Genomic DNA, 18,211 nt, shown 5'->3' with positions numbered 1-18,211 from the left:
TATTGTAAATGCATTTGTACACCGTTGTACAATAATACACATATAATAAACTCGATGCATTGTTATAATGTAATAGATTTTTCGAATCAATGTCATATGTTACTTCTAATAATAGTTGTTATCGATCCTTAAATATCTCAAAAAATTTAAATTTATATAACTCTATCGATATAAATTAATTTTTTATATATCATATAGTATGAAATTAAATGGAATTTCATCAGAATTTTAATAAAATGTATAGTAGGAGTATAAAATTCAATGGAATTTCATCATAATTTTAATAATATCTTAATTGTATGGATTCAAACGAAAAAATATATATGAAAAATATAATTAATATAAAAATAATAATACACTTTAGTATATATAGCAACTACCATTCACAATTTCACATTAAATGAGAAAATCAACGGTGGTGGTGTGTTTGTTCCAATATCATTATATTGAATGTTACTATCTCTATCTCATTCTAATCGGAACATTTCTAATTCAGCACGGGATTTTATGTAATACTCTCTCTGTCCCAACTAAGTCGAGTCAAAACTTTTTAGGCACAGAAATTAAGAAATTGTGTTGAAAAATATGAGAAATATATAAAATAGGAAAAATAAAGAGAGAGTAAAGGTAGTGATGGAATAAAGTAAGAGTGATTGGATGCTTTTTAAAAATAAAAAAAAATGACTCAACTTTGTTGGAACATCAAAAAAATGAATACGACTCAACTTAGTCGGGATGGATGGAGTATTGTTTTGTGAGTAAAATGGAGAGAATAAAAAAACGAAAGAAAGAAAAAGTAGAGAGATTGATGTTTCTATATTTAGAAATGTGTTATTTATAGTGGGACATCTCAAAAAGAAAAATATTGCACTTAGAATGGGACAAAAGGAATATATATCAATGAAGAGTGAACTACATAAATGGTAGTATCTGAATTATGAATTTTCATATAAATTCTCTCTGAATTTTAAAATTCTCATAGATAGTCCATAGACTTAAGGGGTAATCTCATCTGTGGTATTTTTACACTATTTAGCCGATTTTCCGTCGAAAATGTCTCTCAAGACATAGAGGACATTTTTGACTTTCATAAAATTGAGGTACTTGGTACTAGGTTTGGTATTTTATTTATCTCTTTCTTGTATTTGGTATGATACTTTTCTATAGTATATGTATTTGAAATGATATTTTTCCCGTCACTTTTTCAATCAGTTTATGTCAAATATTCTTTTTCTCTCGTTCTCTTCAAACTATAGAAAGTAAAAAAAATTAAAATAAAAAATGGTATCCAGAAAATTGGTTTCACACCTTTTTAATATTCAATGTAGGAAAAATCACATTTAGGTACTTGGACGAACGGATAATCACATTTTCAGTGTCACTTGTGACCATTTTTTGCCTGAGGCCAATAAGGACATATCATTCTTTTACCTGGTCAGTTAAGACACCTAATTTGGGATTTTACTTAAATTGTTATAACCCACTTTTAGTTACTAAGTTAGTCTACTCCCTCCGTCTGCGAATAGGAGTCTTGTTTTTCTATTTTGGTTCGTTATCAAATAGGTGTCCCATTTCACAATTACCATAAATAGTAAAAAGGCCCAATATTCATCAACTCATTCTAAAGTCACATATCATTTAAAACTAATATATATAAATGGAACTCATATTTCATTAACTTTTTTCACCCACTTTTCTTACATTTCTTAAAACTCATGCCCGAAAAAAATGGAACTCCTATTTATGGACGGGATGGAGTAACAAACAAAAATTAGATATTACTTAAGCAATTATTGTAACCCACTTTTTCGTTGTTTATTTAAATGCATTAATTAATTTCACACATTAAAAAATGAGTAAACAAAATCAAAACCAATTAATTTCACAATTAGTTTTACGAAATAATTAAACCGTACGTTATACGTGAGAAATAATAACTACTACTAATAAATACTTCATCCGTCCCGCTTAAGTAACACGTTTTCCTTTTAGTTTGTCCCAACTAAGGTGACACATTTTTTTTTGGAAACTTTCTCTCTCCAATTAATACATTCAACCACTTTTTCTCACTCCTATTAAAATATCTATCTTTCTTTATCTTTCTACTTTAATACTTACACCTACCTTTCTCTCTCCAATTAATCACTTTAACCAATAACTCATAAAATCTCGTGCCGGCTAAGCAATGTGTCATCTTAGCCGGGACGGAGGGAGCAACTTTTTGGATTTGATGAAGTCAAATAACATGCACACGAAAATGTCATCGCTTTACACTTTCATAATTGATTAGTATAACTTGTAAAGTTGGACAAAATATCTCATAATAAAATACTCTCTTTGTCCCGCTTTAGTAGTCCCATTGACTTTTCTGCCCTTTTTTTATAAAAATAATAAAAATAGTTAAAGAGGAAAAATGGTAAATTAAGAGAGAGAATAATATAGAGAAGAGTCTTATCTACATTATTGTCTCTCTTACTTTACCATTTCTCCACTTTAACTATTTTTTATCATTTTATAATAAAAAGGCAGAAAAATCAATGAGACTGCTAAAGCGGGACGGAGGGAGTAACAAGCAATATCATAGGATTAGCAGGGCATATATGTCTCATAAAATCTTATTGGCCAATATTTTATTCAAAATTAATCCATATATATTTTAATAGGTCTAGCATGTCCGAAGATTGGAGGTTATAATTCAAAAAATTTGACTCAATTAATGACTCAACAAATTTTAAAGAAAAATTTACCTACAAGTGTATAGGGCTACTGTAGCAAACAGAAAGCAAAAGAATTGTATCCATTGAAATAATAAGTGTTAACTTAAGTATCATGAACCAATCTTAATTACTATTTGGACGGATTGAAAAAGTTGTGTGTTTCTAAATCTACTTGAAAGCAAAAGCAATAACAACGATTAAAATGACTAAGCAAACAAAAGCAACTTAAACAGAAAATAACAAGTTAAAGATAACGGTTGTAAATCAAGAATTGGAGAGGTAGAATCCTACGAGTTCGATAACAACTATCATATGTTCAATTAAATTTCAAACTATGCCAACAAAAGGTCTCAAGGGTTATTAAGCTATCACTAAGATAAAACTATATCTTCTCCGGAAGCATACAATTTGTAGATTGCTACCTAGAACCAAAGTCTCCTTCCTAGAACTAACGCAACAACTCCTAAAAGCTCCTAAGATACTTAGCTTCATTCAAAGGCTCAAACCTTTCGATTATATTGGCAAAGACGTCAACTTCTCTTCTTTCAAATTAAACTACTCATCTCTCGATTATTGTAGTAGAAACCACATGCATTTATAATGTGATCAGTCAAATAAATGTATAAGCACAAAAGAAGTCAAAATAACCACATGAGCCAAAACATAGAATAACAGAATTTAATTAAACATAAGAATCAATGTATCTCCCTCGTAGAACTCTACGCAGGGTTTAACCACATTTTTTCATCACGAAAGTCAAATAACAAAAGGGATGAAATATCATAAAACTAAACTAACTACACCCTTGAGTTGTGGAATCTTGATTGGAAGCTCTTTCTTCAAACCTTGGAATGAATTGTGGAAGTTCAATCTTGAATTCTTGCTCTCAAAGTTATTTCTCTCTATCTTGGATTATAGGAATGGTGAAGAATGATCTAAAGATCGCCAAATAAATCATATATTTCATGCCCTAAGTTTCCAAACATGAGTAGGCATCAAAATCATCAACTAAGCGGACCGCTCGGGACTCCTGTCTCCGACTCCATTTCATACTTAACACCATTTTTCATCCATTTTTCACCTATTTCTCAATATTTACTCAACAAACTCATCATATAACCAATTGGTGCACAATTAACACAAATATTGACTTCAAGTTACTAGACTCGACAATAAACAAGTCAATTCAATGCTCAGAAATCACATAATAACGAGTTTATCAATTCACTATGCAAATGATTAAATTATTGTAAAAAATCATAAGCGTTTCATTTTGAGCACCCATTTTGGAAAAATGATACTTCATCCGTCCCAACTATGTTGAGTCGTATTCCTTTTTGGGATGTCCCAATTAAGTTGAGTCATTTCCTTTTTTAACAAAAGAAAAATTATCTAATCACTCTTACTGTGTTTCGTCACTTACTTTTCTCTTTTCTCTCTTACTTTATCCATCTCTCATTGTCCCCAAAAGTTTTAACTCAACTAGTTAGGATGAAATAGAGTAATAAATAAGCCATCCGTCCCACTGAAGATGACTCATTTTTCTTTTTAGTTTGTCTCAACCAAGATGATTCATTACCGAAAATGGAAACACTTTTATCTCTACTTTATTCCATCTCTCTTACTTTACTCTCTCCACTTCATACACAAAATAAAGTTGCATAAATTCTCATGCCGCCCAAGGAATGGGTCATCTTTCTAGATACGGAGGTAGACCTGCCCACGGTTCATGAACCGGCGGTTTCGGTTCGGAACCGCCGGTTCCGGTTTTGGGAAATATGGATCCGGAACCGAACCATTAGGCTGTTTCACGGTTTCGGTTTCGGTTCAAAAACCGGCGGTTTCGGTTTCGGTTCCGAACCGCCGGTTTTCGGACAGTTCGTAGCGGTTTAGGTTTGGTTTCACGGTTTCGCGGTTTTTTTCCTCTTTTTTTTTGTCATGTAGTTTGAAATTATAAAATAAATTGGAACAAGAAAATGAATAGTTTAAATTGAAGTAAGACGAGTAAGGTGAAAACTATATCAAATCTACAATTTACATATACAAATTACAATATGATAAAATTTACAAACAAATGACAATGCGATAAAATATACAAACAAATTACAATGCGATAAAATTTACAAACAAATGACAATATGATAAAATATACAAACAAATTACAATGTGATAAAATATACAAACAAATTACAATGTGATATAAGTATAACAAACAATACATAAATAAAAGTAGCACTAGCACTTGAATTCTCAAAATGTAAACATAATTGCAAAAATGAGAAATACTATGAACAAAGAGAGAAAATTGAGAGATTGAAGAGAGAAATTCCTATTAACACAAGAATGGGATGAATGTAAGTGAGAATAGAGGGGCATATTTATAGATACAAATGGAGGGAAATGGGATTTAATTTAAATTTAAAATCAACATTTAAAAAATAAATAAATAAAAATAAAAAATAGTGTTTTGTGTAATCAATTTTGAGAAGTGCAACCATCATCACCCACCGCCAAGTCCAACCACTCAATTTCGAAGACTGCATGTTCATTAACCAAATGTTAATTATATTATTAGCATATAACGGTCTAATTATGGGATTGGGTTAACCATCAAATATGTGTCACCTTTAGAAAAAAGTTATTTAAACATTAATGTTGAACTATTAACATAATCAAACATTTTATTAATATAAAACTATATATATAAATTATGTATGCATTGATGTGGAACTATTTATATTGATGTTTCTAGACATAATTAACCATATATCCTCTTACTCCTTGTTATAGCGTAATTCCAGTTATGTATTCCATCCGTCCTAATTAAGTTGGGACATAACTTTTTTGGGCACGAAGATTAATAAATTGTGTTAAAAAGTAGGGGAGATGAATAAAGTAGGAAAGATAAAAAAAAAGAGTAAAGTAGATAGTGGAATATAAAGTAAGAGTGATTTGATGTTTTGTTTTTTGTTAAAAAAAGAAATGACTCAACTTAATTGGGACATCCCAAAAAGGAATATGACTCAACTTAGTTGGGACGGATGGAGTAATAATTATGTGTTTTAATAAAATATTGAAAGTAACAATTTTATGTAACAATTTCTGTCTAAATAACTTCTGTTATTCTCCAGTAAATCGTATAAAAATAAATATTGAAAGTAACAATCTTATGTTTCTCGCCTATTAATTGCTTATTCCCAATCCACCCCCTCATCAATTTCGAATACCTGAACCAAATGTTAATTATAGTATTATTATATTATGCTATGTCCATATTCATTAATCAATTTTGAAAACTGCATATGAGAATATTCATATTCATACGTAAAAAACTGTGCTCATTTAATTATAGTACTCCTATTAAGTTATTAATAAATCATGTGTGATTGCACTAACTAAATTAATTGAATTTAATTCTTGATTACCTAAATCATGTTTCCTTCTTAATTTTGGTCGAAATCAAATCAATATTACTTCATAAATATTTGAGAATTTTGTGTGCATTTGTTAAAATGCTAATCCTAAGATTTTTTAGATGTGAATTTTAAAATTTTAGTTTAATTAGTTATTAGATTCAAAATTAGAATAAATTTAACACATGGAACCGTGAAAGCGCCAGTTAACCGGCGGTTCGGAACCGTCCGGAACCGGTGGTTCGGTCGCGGTTTCGGTTCGAAAAATTTGGAACCTGAACCGAACCACGGTTCTAAAATTTACGGTTTCGGTTCGAGATATTTCTCACGGTTTCGGTTCGGAACCGTAACCGACAGTACGGTTTCGCGGTTAATCGCCGGTTCGGTAAACCTTGGGCAGGTCTAGACGGAGGGAGTAGTTAAAATGTAGAGAATAAAGTAAGAGAGATAATAATATTGAGTAGAGTATTATCTCTAATACTTTACTCTGACTACATTATAACTATTTATTAGTATCATTTTTTCAGAACGAGTGTTCAAAACGAATCGCCTCTACTACAATAATATAGAAGCAGTATTATTTTAAACTACAAAATTGGTAAATGAAAAATGAGGTAGGCACCTTTTTGGTACTTGAAGACTAGGTAAAAAACTGATATGCCCTCAATGGCCTAGGTAAAAAATAGATATGCCCTCAATGGTCTCTTGACAAAATGGTAAAAAAGTGTCACCTAAAATGTGATTATCCGTCGTTCAAATCCCTAGACTAAGGGTTTATTTCAAAATTGTTCTTTTTCACCGTTTTCTTTCGAAAATACCCTTTTCGGCTGCTAGACAATTTCGTCTTTTCAAAAAGACGGAAGAAGAAGAAGATAGTTTTGAAATAATATCAGATACAATACTAAAAAATAATATCGCACACAATATAAATAGTTTGAAATAATCTCAGATTGAAAAGGTGAAATTGTGAATGGACAAAAATGTCCATCTCATTTTTGGGGGCATTTTCAGGATAAGTTGTCCCTAAATAGTGCAAAAGGATTGCCGCTGAAATAAACCCTTAGTTCAAGGACTTCTGAGGATATTTTTAAAGTCTAGAGACTATTTAAACCCTTAGTTCAGAGACTGTTTTTGTAGTTCACTTCTTTTCCTAGCTTCCTAGCTATATTAGGTAGTGAAAAGGTGCGAATCCAATTTTGTTAGTACTATTTTTATAGTTCACGCCAATGTACTCCATCCGTCCGCAAAAAATAGACTAGTTTTACCGTTTTGGGTCATTTTCTAAAATTAGACCAAGTCTAAATATTGAAAGTTTTTAACAATAGTATAATATGGATCCTACAATTTACTAACACTCCTTCCACTACTCTTTCCCCCTCTCTTTTATTTTTTCTCATTTCTTTTTTTTTTTATCAATTATATATTAAAATTTGTACTATTTACAAACTCGTCTATTTTTTCAGCAACGAATAAATTATTACGCGATTTCTCAAAATATAGTCTTGGTTGTTCCACAATTGAAGTGAATCGTGATTCTCATTCCATTAAATGTGTCGACTTCTCGCTTAAGTTGTGGTTGTGGATAATCTTGCGTGGAGCAATATTAATTGTGAATGGAATTTGGAACCATCATCATTTCTACAATGAGGACTATTGAGGAGTATTAAATTATAACCTACTAACTTGTCACTTGAGATCATCTACGTCTACGAGACTAACAAATACATTACATTAATCAATAAAATAGTTCACACAAACTCAACCCTAACACATGGAAATCATATATTTCACGCAAGCTCATTCCCAAGACTACCAAACTTAACAAATTATATCCAAACTTAATTTGGATATAATTTAAACGAATTTAATTTTCAAAATGTTTAGTTTATATAAATAATACTAATGGACTAAAAAAAGTAAAATGTGAAATCATAATAAATTATTTAATGCTAAATATGGTACAATTAAATTGTTGTTTGATAATTGTTGGTATTTATGATAATGTACGAAAAGTATGTAAAAAATAATATACTCCCTCCGTCTAATGAAAACACGTGCAATTTTTATTTTCGTCATTCCCATAAAAATATGTGCATTCTATTTTTGGAAAGTTATCTCAATTTATTAACCATATATATCAACCATATATATCAACTTAATTATTTATAACATATATCACTATCAAACACTAGTAGTAACGTGAGTCTCAGTATCCACTAATTAATATTACTTTAACTACCTTTTTTTTTTTCTCTTATTTTATCAATTTTATCTTAATTCTCATAGTATATTATGTCCATATTTTTTTTAAGACGGAGGAAGTATATACTACGTATAATTCGTGGTTGTGCATGAGCTTAGACGACGATACGACAAAGATTAATACTACCACCATTTTTTATAATGAATAGTTTAGTCCTCGAGATCCACATATATTATCATATCGATAAAAAAAAAAAAAAAAAAAAACACAATGCCAGCTGCTTTGATTTGAACATAGTTCAGAATTCAGATCAAACTCATCGTCAACAACCTCGAGCTAGAAATCATGTAAATAACTCAAAGGATGTCTGCATCTTCAAAATAAATTACAATCCTTAGTGATTTTTGGATGGCAGTTTATTTTAAATTAAATCCGTGAATGATCATGAAATTTGTATCTGAAGAATAGCAATCGTATGAGTGATATTAAGTTGTAAATATTATTTTTATATTTAAATTAATTTTTATATGTCGTAAAATTTACAATTTTATACTATCATTTGTTACAATTTTTTGTTGTTTTTAATTTACACACAATTTTAATTTAATATTACGGATTCAAAACTAATTCATTTTTATTATGCAATTTTGTAGTATTCCATTTGATTATATAATTTTCATGAATTCAATTTTCAAATTTTGCAATTTAAATATATAAGGATGAATAAATAAAATGATGGGACAATAAATAATTAAAATTTGTATAATTTGTTGTTTGATGGTTGTCCGTGCTTGACTGTTTGTGGTAAGACCATCTCCAATAGTATTGCAAAATTTAATATGCAGTGGAGAAATGCCTCCAACAGTACTACAAAATCAATCCTCTTAAAGAAAATATACTTATTTTTAGGTTTACACTAAACTCGCTAAAAACACAGATTTTGATTTATTACATGTAAGTCTCAATTTATATTTATCAAAATTATTTTAAGGAATGAAGAGAAATTAAAATACAAAGACAGAACAACTTACCGGAAGAGCTGCGTGGAGAAGAAGAAGATATGAAAATAACATAATTTAATTCTGTTAATATTTGGTTAGTTATTAATTAGTGAGCTGGACCATATTAGTAAAATATAAAATAGTTAAATTAATATTATTAGTTAAATTATACTACATATACAGAGTTGGATTAACACATGTAAATTATATTTGAGAACCCTACACTTTCATAATTTTAAATATTAAGGATTGTTTATTTAATTTAAAAATTGACAGAATCATTAATCTTGCCAATAATAAATTTGACATGTAGTTATATTAATTAATAAATCTTATTACAGTGGGAGTACTATTTAATTTAATTTAAGTTATTGACAAAGTGTTATGAGATTAGTGTGTATTTTTAGATTATATTTATGATTGAAATGTATATAATGTAAGTAAAGTGGAAAATTTTTTTTTGGGTTTGAATTTAGTGTAAATGGTTGGAATAAATTCAATATTTTGTGTGATATTTGCACTAAAATTGGTTTGAATTTAGTGTAATGGTAGAAGAATCTCTAAGGTATATACTACTCACTCCTTCCTATAAAAGATGTCACATTGTAGGTATGCAGAGGGTTTTAAAAGATTTTGTTTTGTGTTAAGCGGAAAAAAAAAAAAGAAAAAAAAAAGAGTATACATGAACAATATTTATATTAATGTGCAAGCGATCATTTTACAAAAATTAAAATATGACATCTTTAGTAGGACAAACTAAAAAATATTATGACATCTTTTATGAAAAGGAAGTACTAGTTAATTAGCTTACGTTTGTTGATTTGCTAAGTTACATCAAGATAGTGAAATACGGGCCGGCCAAAATCAAGATAGTGCATAAGATAATATTTTTTTTGTTTGATATGATTGGATAACACATGAAATAACTCAATTGTTAACAAATACTATTACTCCATATTATCTTTAATTTCTTATTAAAAAAAATCCATCACTTAGAATAGGTCGGACAGATATCCATCACTTACAATGGGACGAACAAAGTATAAAAAGTCGAAATGATACGTGAATTATTAGTACTACATGATTTATGCCTTTTGAGGATGTGGGTGAGCTTGCAACATTACAAAGATCTTAACATTTTCTATTACTCCCTCCCTCCGTCCCTTAAGAGTATACTCTATTTGTTTTAGTTCGTCCCACAAAAGTATGCACTTTCTAATTTTGAAAACTTTTTATTTCTATTGAGATTAGACTCATTCTTTACTAACAATACTTTTTATGTGTATCTCTCTCTCTCTTACTTTACAATTGTACGTTAAAACACGTGCCCAACTAAAAGTGCACGCTCTTATGGACGGATGGAAGTATATATATATACATACTCCTCGAGATCCACATACGTTATCCTTTATATAAGTCACATTACCTTGTTTGATTCGAGTTCAAACTCATCGTGGCAACCTCCATCTACAAACCATGGAAAACTCAACCCATGTCCACGTTGTCGACGAGTTGGTGGCTTCAGAAATGAATACTCCCAAATACACAGAAACGACGGTAAGATAATAATCTACTCCATTATAATGATAGAATATTATAGTATAACTCATTTATATGATTAAAAATAATCTAAAATACATATTTTTTATTTTATTTTATTTAGTTATCTTTCCTAAAACTAAAAATATATAGTAGATTGAATAGATGTTGTAAATATCATTTCCCACCTGTTTACACTGTAATTAATGGTTGGAATTAGTTGGAATCACAATTATGTAAAGCAGTTTGTGGAGGCCTTCAAGTTCATGCTTCAGATCTTTTACAATTATCAATTACCAATATTGGCAACCGAACACAAAATTAAAGCTGTCCGCCAGATTACGTCTCCCCAATCGAACACATTCGTTACGCCAGTTGTGATTTTGGCCTATATAGCGTGCCACATGCTATAAGGAAAGAGAACAATTACTAATTTCTTCTGTGACATTCCAAAATAAATTCAAAAATAATTAAGAGTAATCAGTTTGTGGGTGCAGACAGCAAGCATGTCGGAATACAACCGAAGGAAGGAAGTAGAAGCATTCGATGCCACCAAGAGCGGCGTGAAGGGGCTTGTGGACGCCGGGATCACAAAGATTCCTCGTATTTTCGTCCACGAAGAATACATACGGGAAGACAAGGCGGTCAGCGATCTAAGCGTTCCGGTAATTGACTTGGGATCGTTAAGCAATAACCGCGGTGAAATCATCGATCAAGTTAGGGCTGCCTGTGAAGAATGGGGAGTTTTCAAGATCGTAAATCATGGCATCCCGAAAAGCTCGATGAGCAAAGCGATGGAGGCAGTGAAGGGGTTCCACGAGCAGGACACGGAGACGAAGAAGCAGTACTACTCGCGGGATTACTTGAAGAAGGTGGTCTACAACAGCAACTTCGATCTCTATACAAATGCCGTTACTAACTGGAGAGACAGCCTCTACTTGATCATGGCTCCCGACCCTCCCACACCGCAGGAGCTTCCTCAAATTTTCAGGTATAAGTTGTCGTCACAGAACATATCAGTTGATGACTTTCAATATGACTTACAATATCAGAGATATTGTAAGTCAGCAACTGATATGTTTTGTGATGTCGGTTAATATTAATGAATCAACAAACTGATATGTGTTTAATGGTTTGGATTTTGTGATGGAATGATTATATGTGCAGGGATCCGATGATGGAATTCTCGGAGCAAGCTAAGAATGTGGGAATCGGTGTGTTTGAGTTGTTGTCTGAGGCTCTTGGACTGAAGAAGAGTCACATGTTTGACATGGGGTGTGCCATTGGAGAGTTTCTTGCTTGCAATTATTATCCGGCTTGTCCTGAGCCCGACAAGACATTAGGCTTCGGGAGTCACACAGACAGTGGATTTCTGACTTTTCTGTTGCAGGACGAAATCGGGGGCCTACAGGTCCTGCACAAGGATCAGTGGGTTGATGTTCCCCCTTCTCCCGGATCTCTTCTCGTGATCTCCGGAGATATGATGGAGGTAAGCAAGTTGGTTGGGTATTCTCCATCTGTCAATATAAATTTTAATGCGAAATTGGTAAAGTATGTAAGAGAAAGAGAAAAGTTATTAAAGTAGTATTAGTAGATAGTAGGACCCATGTTATCAGGGAGTTAATGGGTTGGTGTTTGTTACAGTTGATCACAAATGCTAGGTTTAAGAGCGCCTACCACAGAGTAGTGGCGAAGAATTCAGGCCCCAGAATCTCGGTGGCGTTCGTGTTCAGGATGCATCTTGCAGGAAGCGGGTGCTCCAGGCTTTATGGGCCGATCAAGGAGCTCCTGTCGGAAAATAATCCACCCATTTATAGAGAAGCCAAGGGAGAAGAGATTGTTGCATGTCGATATGCGAAAGGAATAGAGAAGACTCCTTTACTGTGGTATTTCAAGCTCAATAAGCCATGATCAGTGAATGAATTGAAGAGCATTGCATACTGAGATGATCAGCTCAATCATATTCATCATCACCATGTACTACTATTTGTGTGCCTATATCTTTTCTAGTCTTTATCGAATAAAATGTCATTCTTTTCATGAATATTTGAATATTACCTAAACTATTTGTTTGGATAACTAGTAATGAGAGAAAGAGAGCATAACATTAAACCTATCAGAGTTTTAAAAAATGAATTTGAAAAGATTATTTAGAAACACAACTTTTTTAATAGAGCCAAATTTGGTTATTTGGCATGGGGATTCTGGATTCTGATTATGTTGGTCAAACCCAGTAGTTTGACAGCTCTAGTTCGATCTATTGATTTTTAAATGATTTCGTTCAAAAGTAAATCTTACATGTAGGGGTGGCAAATCGTGCGTGTCGGGTCGTTATCGTGTCGACACGATAACGACACGAACACTATAACAACAAACACGAACACGACCCGTTAAGAAAACCTCAAACACGAACACGAACACGACCCGCTACCCTCAGACACGAACACGACACGAACACAACACGAACCCATTAACGACACGAACACGACACGAACCCATTATTGACACGAAAATAAGTATTGAAAAATGAAAATAATAAGAATAATAATATTAAAATATTATGTGTTAATAAGGATAATAATATTAAAATATTATGTGTTAATAAGGATAATAATATTAAAATATTATGTGTTAACGGATAACACGAACACGACACGAACACGCATTGTTAACAGATAACACGAACCCGATACGAACACGACACGAAATTTTCGTGTCCTTAATGGGTTGACCCGATAAGGACACGAACACGATAAGCTCTGACCCAAACCCATTAATTTCGTGCCGGTTCGTGTCTTGTTATCGTGTCGTGTCAAAAATTGTCAGCCCTACTTACATGAGTATTTGTTTTTATTAAAACTTACAAAAACAAAAGGTAGAGGTGACTATGCACTTATTGGATAACACATTAAATAATTAAATTGCTACTTTCTGTGTCCCACAGTCGGAGTCACATTTAAAGTGCAGAGGCGAATACATGTTTAAGGAGGGGAGGCTTAAGCGCCTATCGAATTTTTTTTAAGTATTGACACCTAATATCATGTAATTTTCAAAAAAGTTAGATTTTTTTCACGAACTTTGAAATTGACAAATAATATCATGAACTTTACCCTGAGTTTGTTATTTTCCACCAATGAAAAATTCCAGCAAATAATTTTATTTTATGATTTTTTTTTTCGTAATTTCTCGATAACAACTTCGAGAACTTCAAGTTTCTCAATCTTTGAAGATAGTTTTTCTTGAAGCACACCCTCCAAAATTGTTCTTCAATCTATTACTATAGCCGAAATTTTTTCATTGGTGAGAAATAACAAACTCGTGGTAATGTTCGTGATATTATTTGTCAATTTCAAAATTCATGGAAAAAACAACTTTTTAAAAATTTCACGATATTAGATGTGAATATCCTTTTTTTCTATTAGCTAAATTTAAAAAAATCCAGAAATTTATCTCCCGTCCTTACTTAAGTTATGTTGTCTAGGTTTGTGTTAAAATGACAAACTCCTCTTAAAATGACAACGTGACAACGCTTATACAGCAATATTATAAACGCTACACAGCAATATCCAACACGTTAGATAGCAATCTATAGATTGCTATCTAACGTGTTGGATATTGCTGTTTAAGAAAAATTGTTGTTTAAAGACTAGCACATTGTTGCCCGTCTTTTTTGGAGGGTTTTTTTTTTTGCCACGTGGCAGCTTATTATTCGTCCATGTATACAAATAATTGGCTAGAAATGGTGGTATGGTGTTATTTTAAGGAGTAGTGGCACTTAATATGCCCCATGTTGTCTAAGACTAAATCATTATAAATTGTATGGTAAAGAGGGGCTGAAGAATCAACGTTCAAGAAATAAAAAATGAAGATGACTTGCACTACAAAAGTGACAATTAATTGTATTTAAAAGTTTCCTTGTAAAATGTGTCCAGATGTGCCTCTTTAAACTGTAGTACGATTTATTTGAGATTTATATTAAAAAAAAGAAAAGGAAAATGTTTTAGAGACATAATGTCTCCAAGCCATAATACTATAATGAGGTTAAAATAGTTATTTTAGATTATTTTATATTTTTATTTAAATTTATGTTTCGTATGTTTACTATGTTACCCTTTACATTAATTGTGCATATTAATTAGATCTATTTTAAGGATATAGCTTAAACTTTGAAGTTATGTATGAGAGTAATTTGCTTTCATGACAAACACGGATTTTGCATGTTTTGAAGGGCTAGATTTGACTCGTTTTAAATGTCAATCATGCAAATTATGTTCTTAAATTGCATATGTTATACATTTGGTATTTTTAATGTGTTTGTTGATAAATGATAGAAAAAGATAGAAAAATGTGCAAAAAGACCAAGGTGCAGCAGCCTCTGTTCGAGCCCATTCTGCCAGCGAGTTTGAAGTCCAATCAGTGCTTAATTCATATCATTCTCTTCGTCTTCGAAAGAGCTTCGCGTGGACATCTCGCACGTCTCAATCAGATTTTTGTGGAGAAAGTTATGACTATTCTACGAACATTGCGCAATGCAGTCAAAGCTGAGGGAAATTAGGCGAAGGAATAAGTTATTGCTCAAATCTCTCCTATTAATTGAAGAATTCGAAAATAATATCTTCTATATTTCTTGGAGGATAATTTTTACCATTCCTAAACCCTTTTTCTAGCCTATAAATACCCAAACCTAATTCACAATCTCTATCTCAGAGCCGTCAATCCTCCCCCTCTACACATTCTTCCATTCCATCTTCCACACATAATTCATCCATCTTCCATTGGAGCGGAGCTCTGCAGATCCAGGCAAGAGAAGAATGAAGATTGAAGATTCAACCTTGGGTTTTATCAATTTCTTTCATTCTCGTACTTTTATTGTATTTACTACTTGTCTATGAGTAGTTAAATATTTTTTTGTAGAAGTTTTGGTGAAGACTATTATGAACATGTTTTGATTTATTGAATTGAACATTTTCCTAGCTCTTGTGATTGTTTTGCTTGTTCTTGTGCTTTTATTGTTCTTTTGTCTGGCCAACTTTAGAACTATGTCCGTTTAACTAGATTAATCGAGAGATAGCTAGTTTTACGTGGTAAAAGGAACGAGTACAACACATAGGTCTATCTGCACTCGAGAGAAGAGAACCCTTTGTGAGGACTTGAGTCTTAGGAACTTAAGGAGTTAGAATCTAATCTATTGGAAGGAGACTTTGATAGTTAGAATCTAATCTACTGGATAGGTGCACTCGAGAGAGGGCTTATTCTAGAATCGCGACTTTCCTAATAATCCTAGAGACACATAAAGGTAAAGGTTCTATGAGATTAATCATCACTAGGTCGTAGTGGTTGAATCCTAAAACTCTACATTCTTTAGCCTGTTTTGTATTATTTTGTTTTCTATTTTTAGTTTATTTATTTTTGCCTAGTTTATAAAATCCAAAACCCAAAAACTCTGTGTCTCTAGATAGTATATGACGCTTAGTATATGATAGACAGTTGCAATCTTATTCCCTGTGTTCGATACCCCGGTACTGACCTTTAGCTATACTAGATCTACCCTGTAAACTTGCAAGTATTTTTAGTGCTGATAAATAGTGCATCAGAGATCCACATTATTTATGATCAACATTTTTAATTTTGTTTCTTTTTTATACTGCATTTATTTATAGATATATATATATATATTTAAATAAAATATTATAATATCATTGTATTTATATATTTATTGTATATTTAGTTTACGAATAATTTAATGATGTACTACCATCATTTAGAAAACAAATAATGGTGATCAAACTAATCTTCATAAATTTTAGTTTAAATAAATTAATAATTTAATAAAAAATACAGTTCTTAGTTTTCTCTAGTTTTACACTATCTGTACCATTTACGAAAAAATTTGATTCTTCTGTCAAGTTTTATATACCATAAACATTTTTAATTTCTTATTAATTGATAAATCAGGGTAATTCAAATTTATATTGAGCTATTCATACAAATTTAATTTATTTTATAAAAACAATAACTTTTATGTGTTATGATTAAAATTATTATCTACTATAAGAAAATAAACTTTTATTTATATACATTCGTAATTTTTATTTTTAAAATTAATTATTTTATTCAAAATAGTTTATTCTGAATAACAATAATTTTAAATTATAAAAATAACATTTTAGCAAGAAAAATATTTTTTATGCTCAAGATCAATGAATTTTTTTATTACAATAAAATTTTATACATGAAACTAATAATCTTTATTCAAAAAAATAGTAGTAGTTTTTATTCACATAAAATTTATTTTACAAGAATTTTATTATTTTTATTAGTTTGAACGAATAACCTTTTTTTTATTAAAACACCAACTTTATTCACAATAAAAGAAAGTTTTTAGCAAAAATGTAACTTTCGTTGACATCTTTTATTCACAAAATTAATACTATACTAACTTTTTATTCATTAGATCAAAATTATTTATCAATAAGAATAATAACCATTATTTATAAAATAATAACTTTTATTTAGGAGTAACATTTATTCGCAAAAACCTTAACTTTTATTCACTAGTATAATAAATTTTACTCATAAGAATAATAACTTTTATTTATTGGAGCAATATTTTATTTTACTAGAACTATAAACTTTTATTTGTTACAATAATGCTTTTATTGATAATATTAATTAAAATGGATATTTTTCAAAATTATAATAACTCTTGTAAAATAGCAAAATTAAATAACTTTATCCAAAAAATAAAATAGCTCTTGGCTGCAACTAAACTATATTAGAGTAATAAATTTTATATATTAAATACTACGACTTTTTTCATAGTAAATGTAAATTTTATCCCCAAAAATAATACTCCTGGTTCGATGATGATGTCAGGTTGAGTAAGTAACAAGCTCCCGATCTATTCAAAAGATTAAATGGGTTGAGTCATCACATGTTTAATACAAAACCATTATCGATCCTTTAAAAAAATAATAAATTTTATTGATTACAATAATAATTTTTTATTGAAAATAATAATAACTTTTCTTATAAATAACAATATATTTTATTTATTAAGATAAAAAATTTTATTAATAAACTTTTATTAGTTAAAATAATATTAATAACTTTTATTCACAAGATTTATAAATCTTCTTAATAAACTAGTAAATTTTATTTATAAGAACAATCATTTTTAATTTTATATTTTTTCAAATCACATAAGTATTAATTCATAAAATTAAATAGTACTATGTACTACAAATACTCTAATTATTACTACAAATACTCTAATTAAGTCTTTAAGTACTTTAATTAAAATCATGAATACAATAAATATGTGCATAATAATCATGC

General features: G+C 30.5%; 1 protein-coding gene across 1 annotated transcript; it reads left to right on the top strand.

Moving 5' to 3' along the window:
- Positions 1 to 11,310: 11,310 nt before the first annotated feature.
- LOC125202753 (deacetoxyvindoline 4-hydroxylase-like) lies at positions 11,311 to 12,917 on the top strand. Its single transcript, XM_048101203.2, has 3 exons — positions 11,311 to 11,864; positions 12,041 to 12,362; positions 12,518 to 12,917. Exons 1-3 carry the CDS (start codon positions 11,380 to 11,382, stop codon positions 12,782 to 12,784), a joined length of 1,074 nt encoding a protein of 357 aa, XP_047957160.2. The 5' UTR covers positions 11,311 to 11,379; the 3' UTR covers positions 12,785 to 12,917.
- The last annotated feature ends 5,294 nt before the right edge of the window (positions 12,918 to 18,211 follow it).

The sequence above is a fragment of the Salvia hispanica genome, chromosome 2 (assembly GCF_029641045.1).
Source record: "Salvia hispanica isolate PSC_SH4W2 chromosome 2, Shi_PSC_v1, whole genome shotgun sequence".
In the NCBI taxonomy this organism is placed as follows: Eukaryota; Viridiplantae; Streptophyta; class Magnoliopsida; order Lamiales; family Lamiaceae; genus Salvia; species Salvia hispanica.
This window is presented reverse-complemented; position numbering and strand designations above follow the sequence as displayed.

Coding starts and splice junctions, on each gene's coding strand:
- LOC125202753 (XM_048101203.2), top strand. CDS start 11,380: ATGTCGGAATACAACCGAAGGAAGGAAGTAGAAGCATTCGATGCCACC. Junction 11,865..12,040: donor GAGCTTCCTCAAATTTTCAG/GTATAAGTTGTC, acceptor TTATATGTGCAG/GGATCCGATGATGGAATTCT. Junction 12,363..12,517: donor TCTCCGGAGATATGATGGAG/GTAAGCAAGTTG, acceptor TGTTTGTTACAG/TTGATCACAAATGCTAGGTT.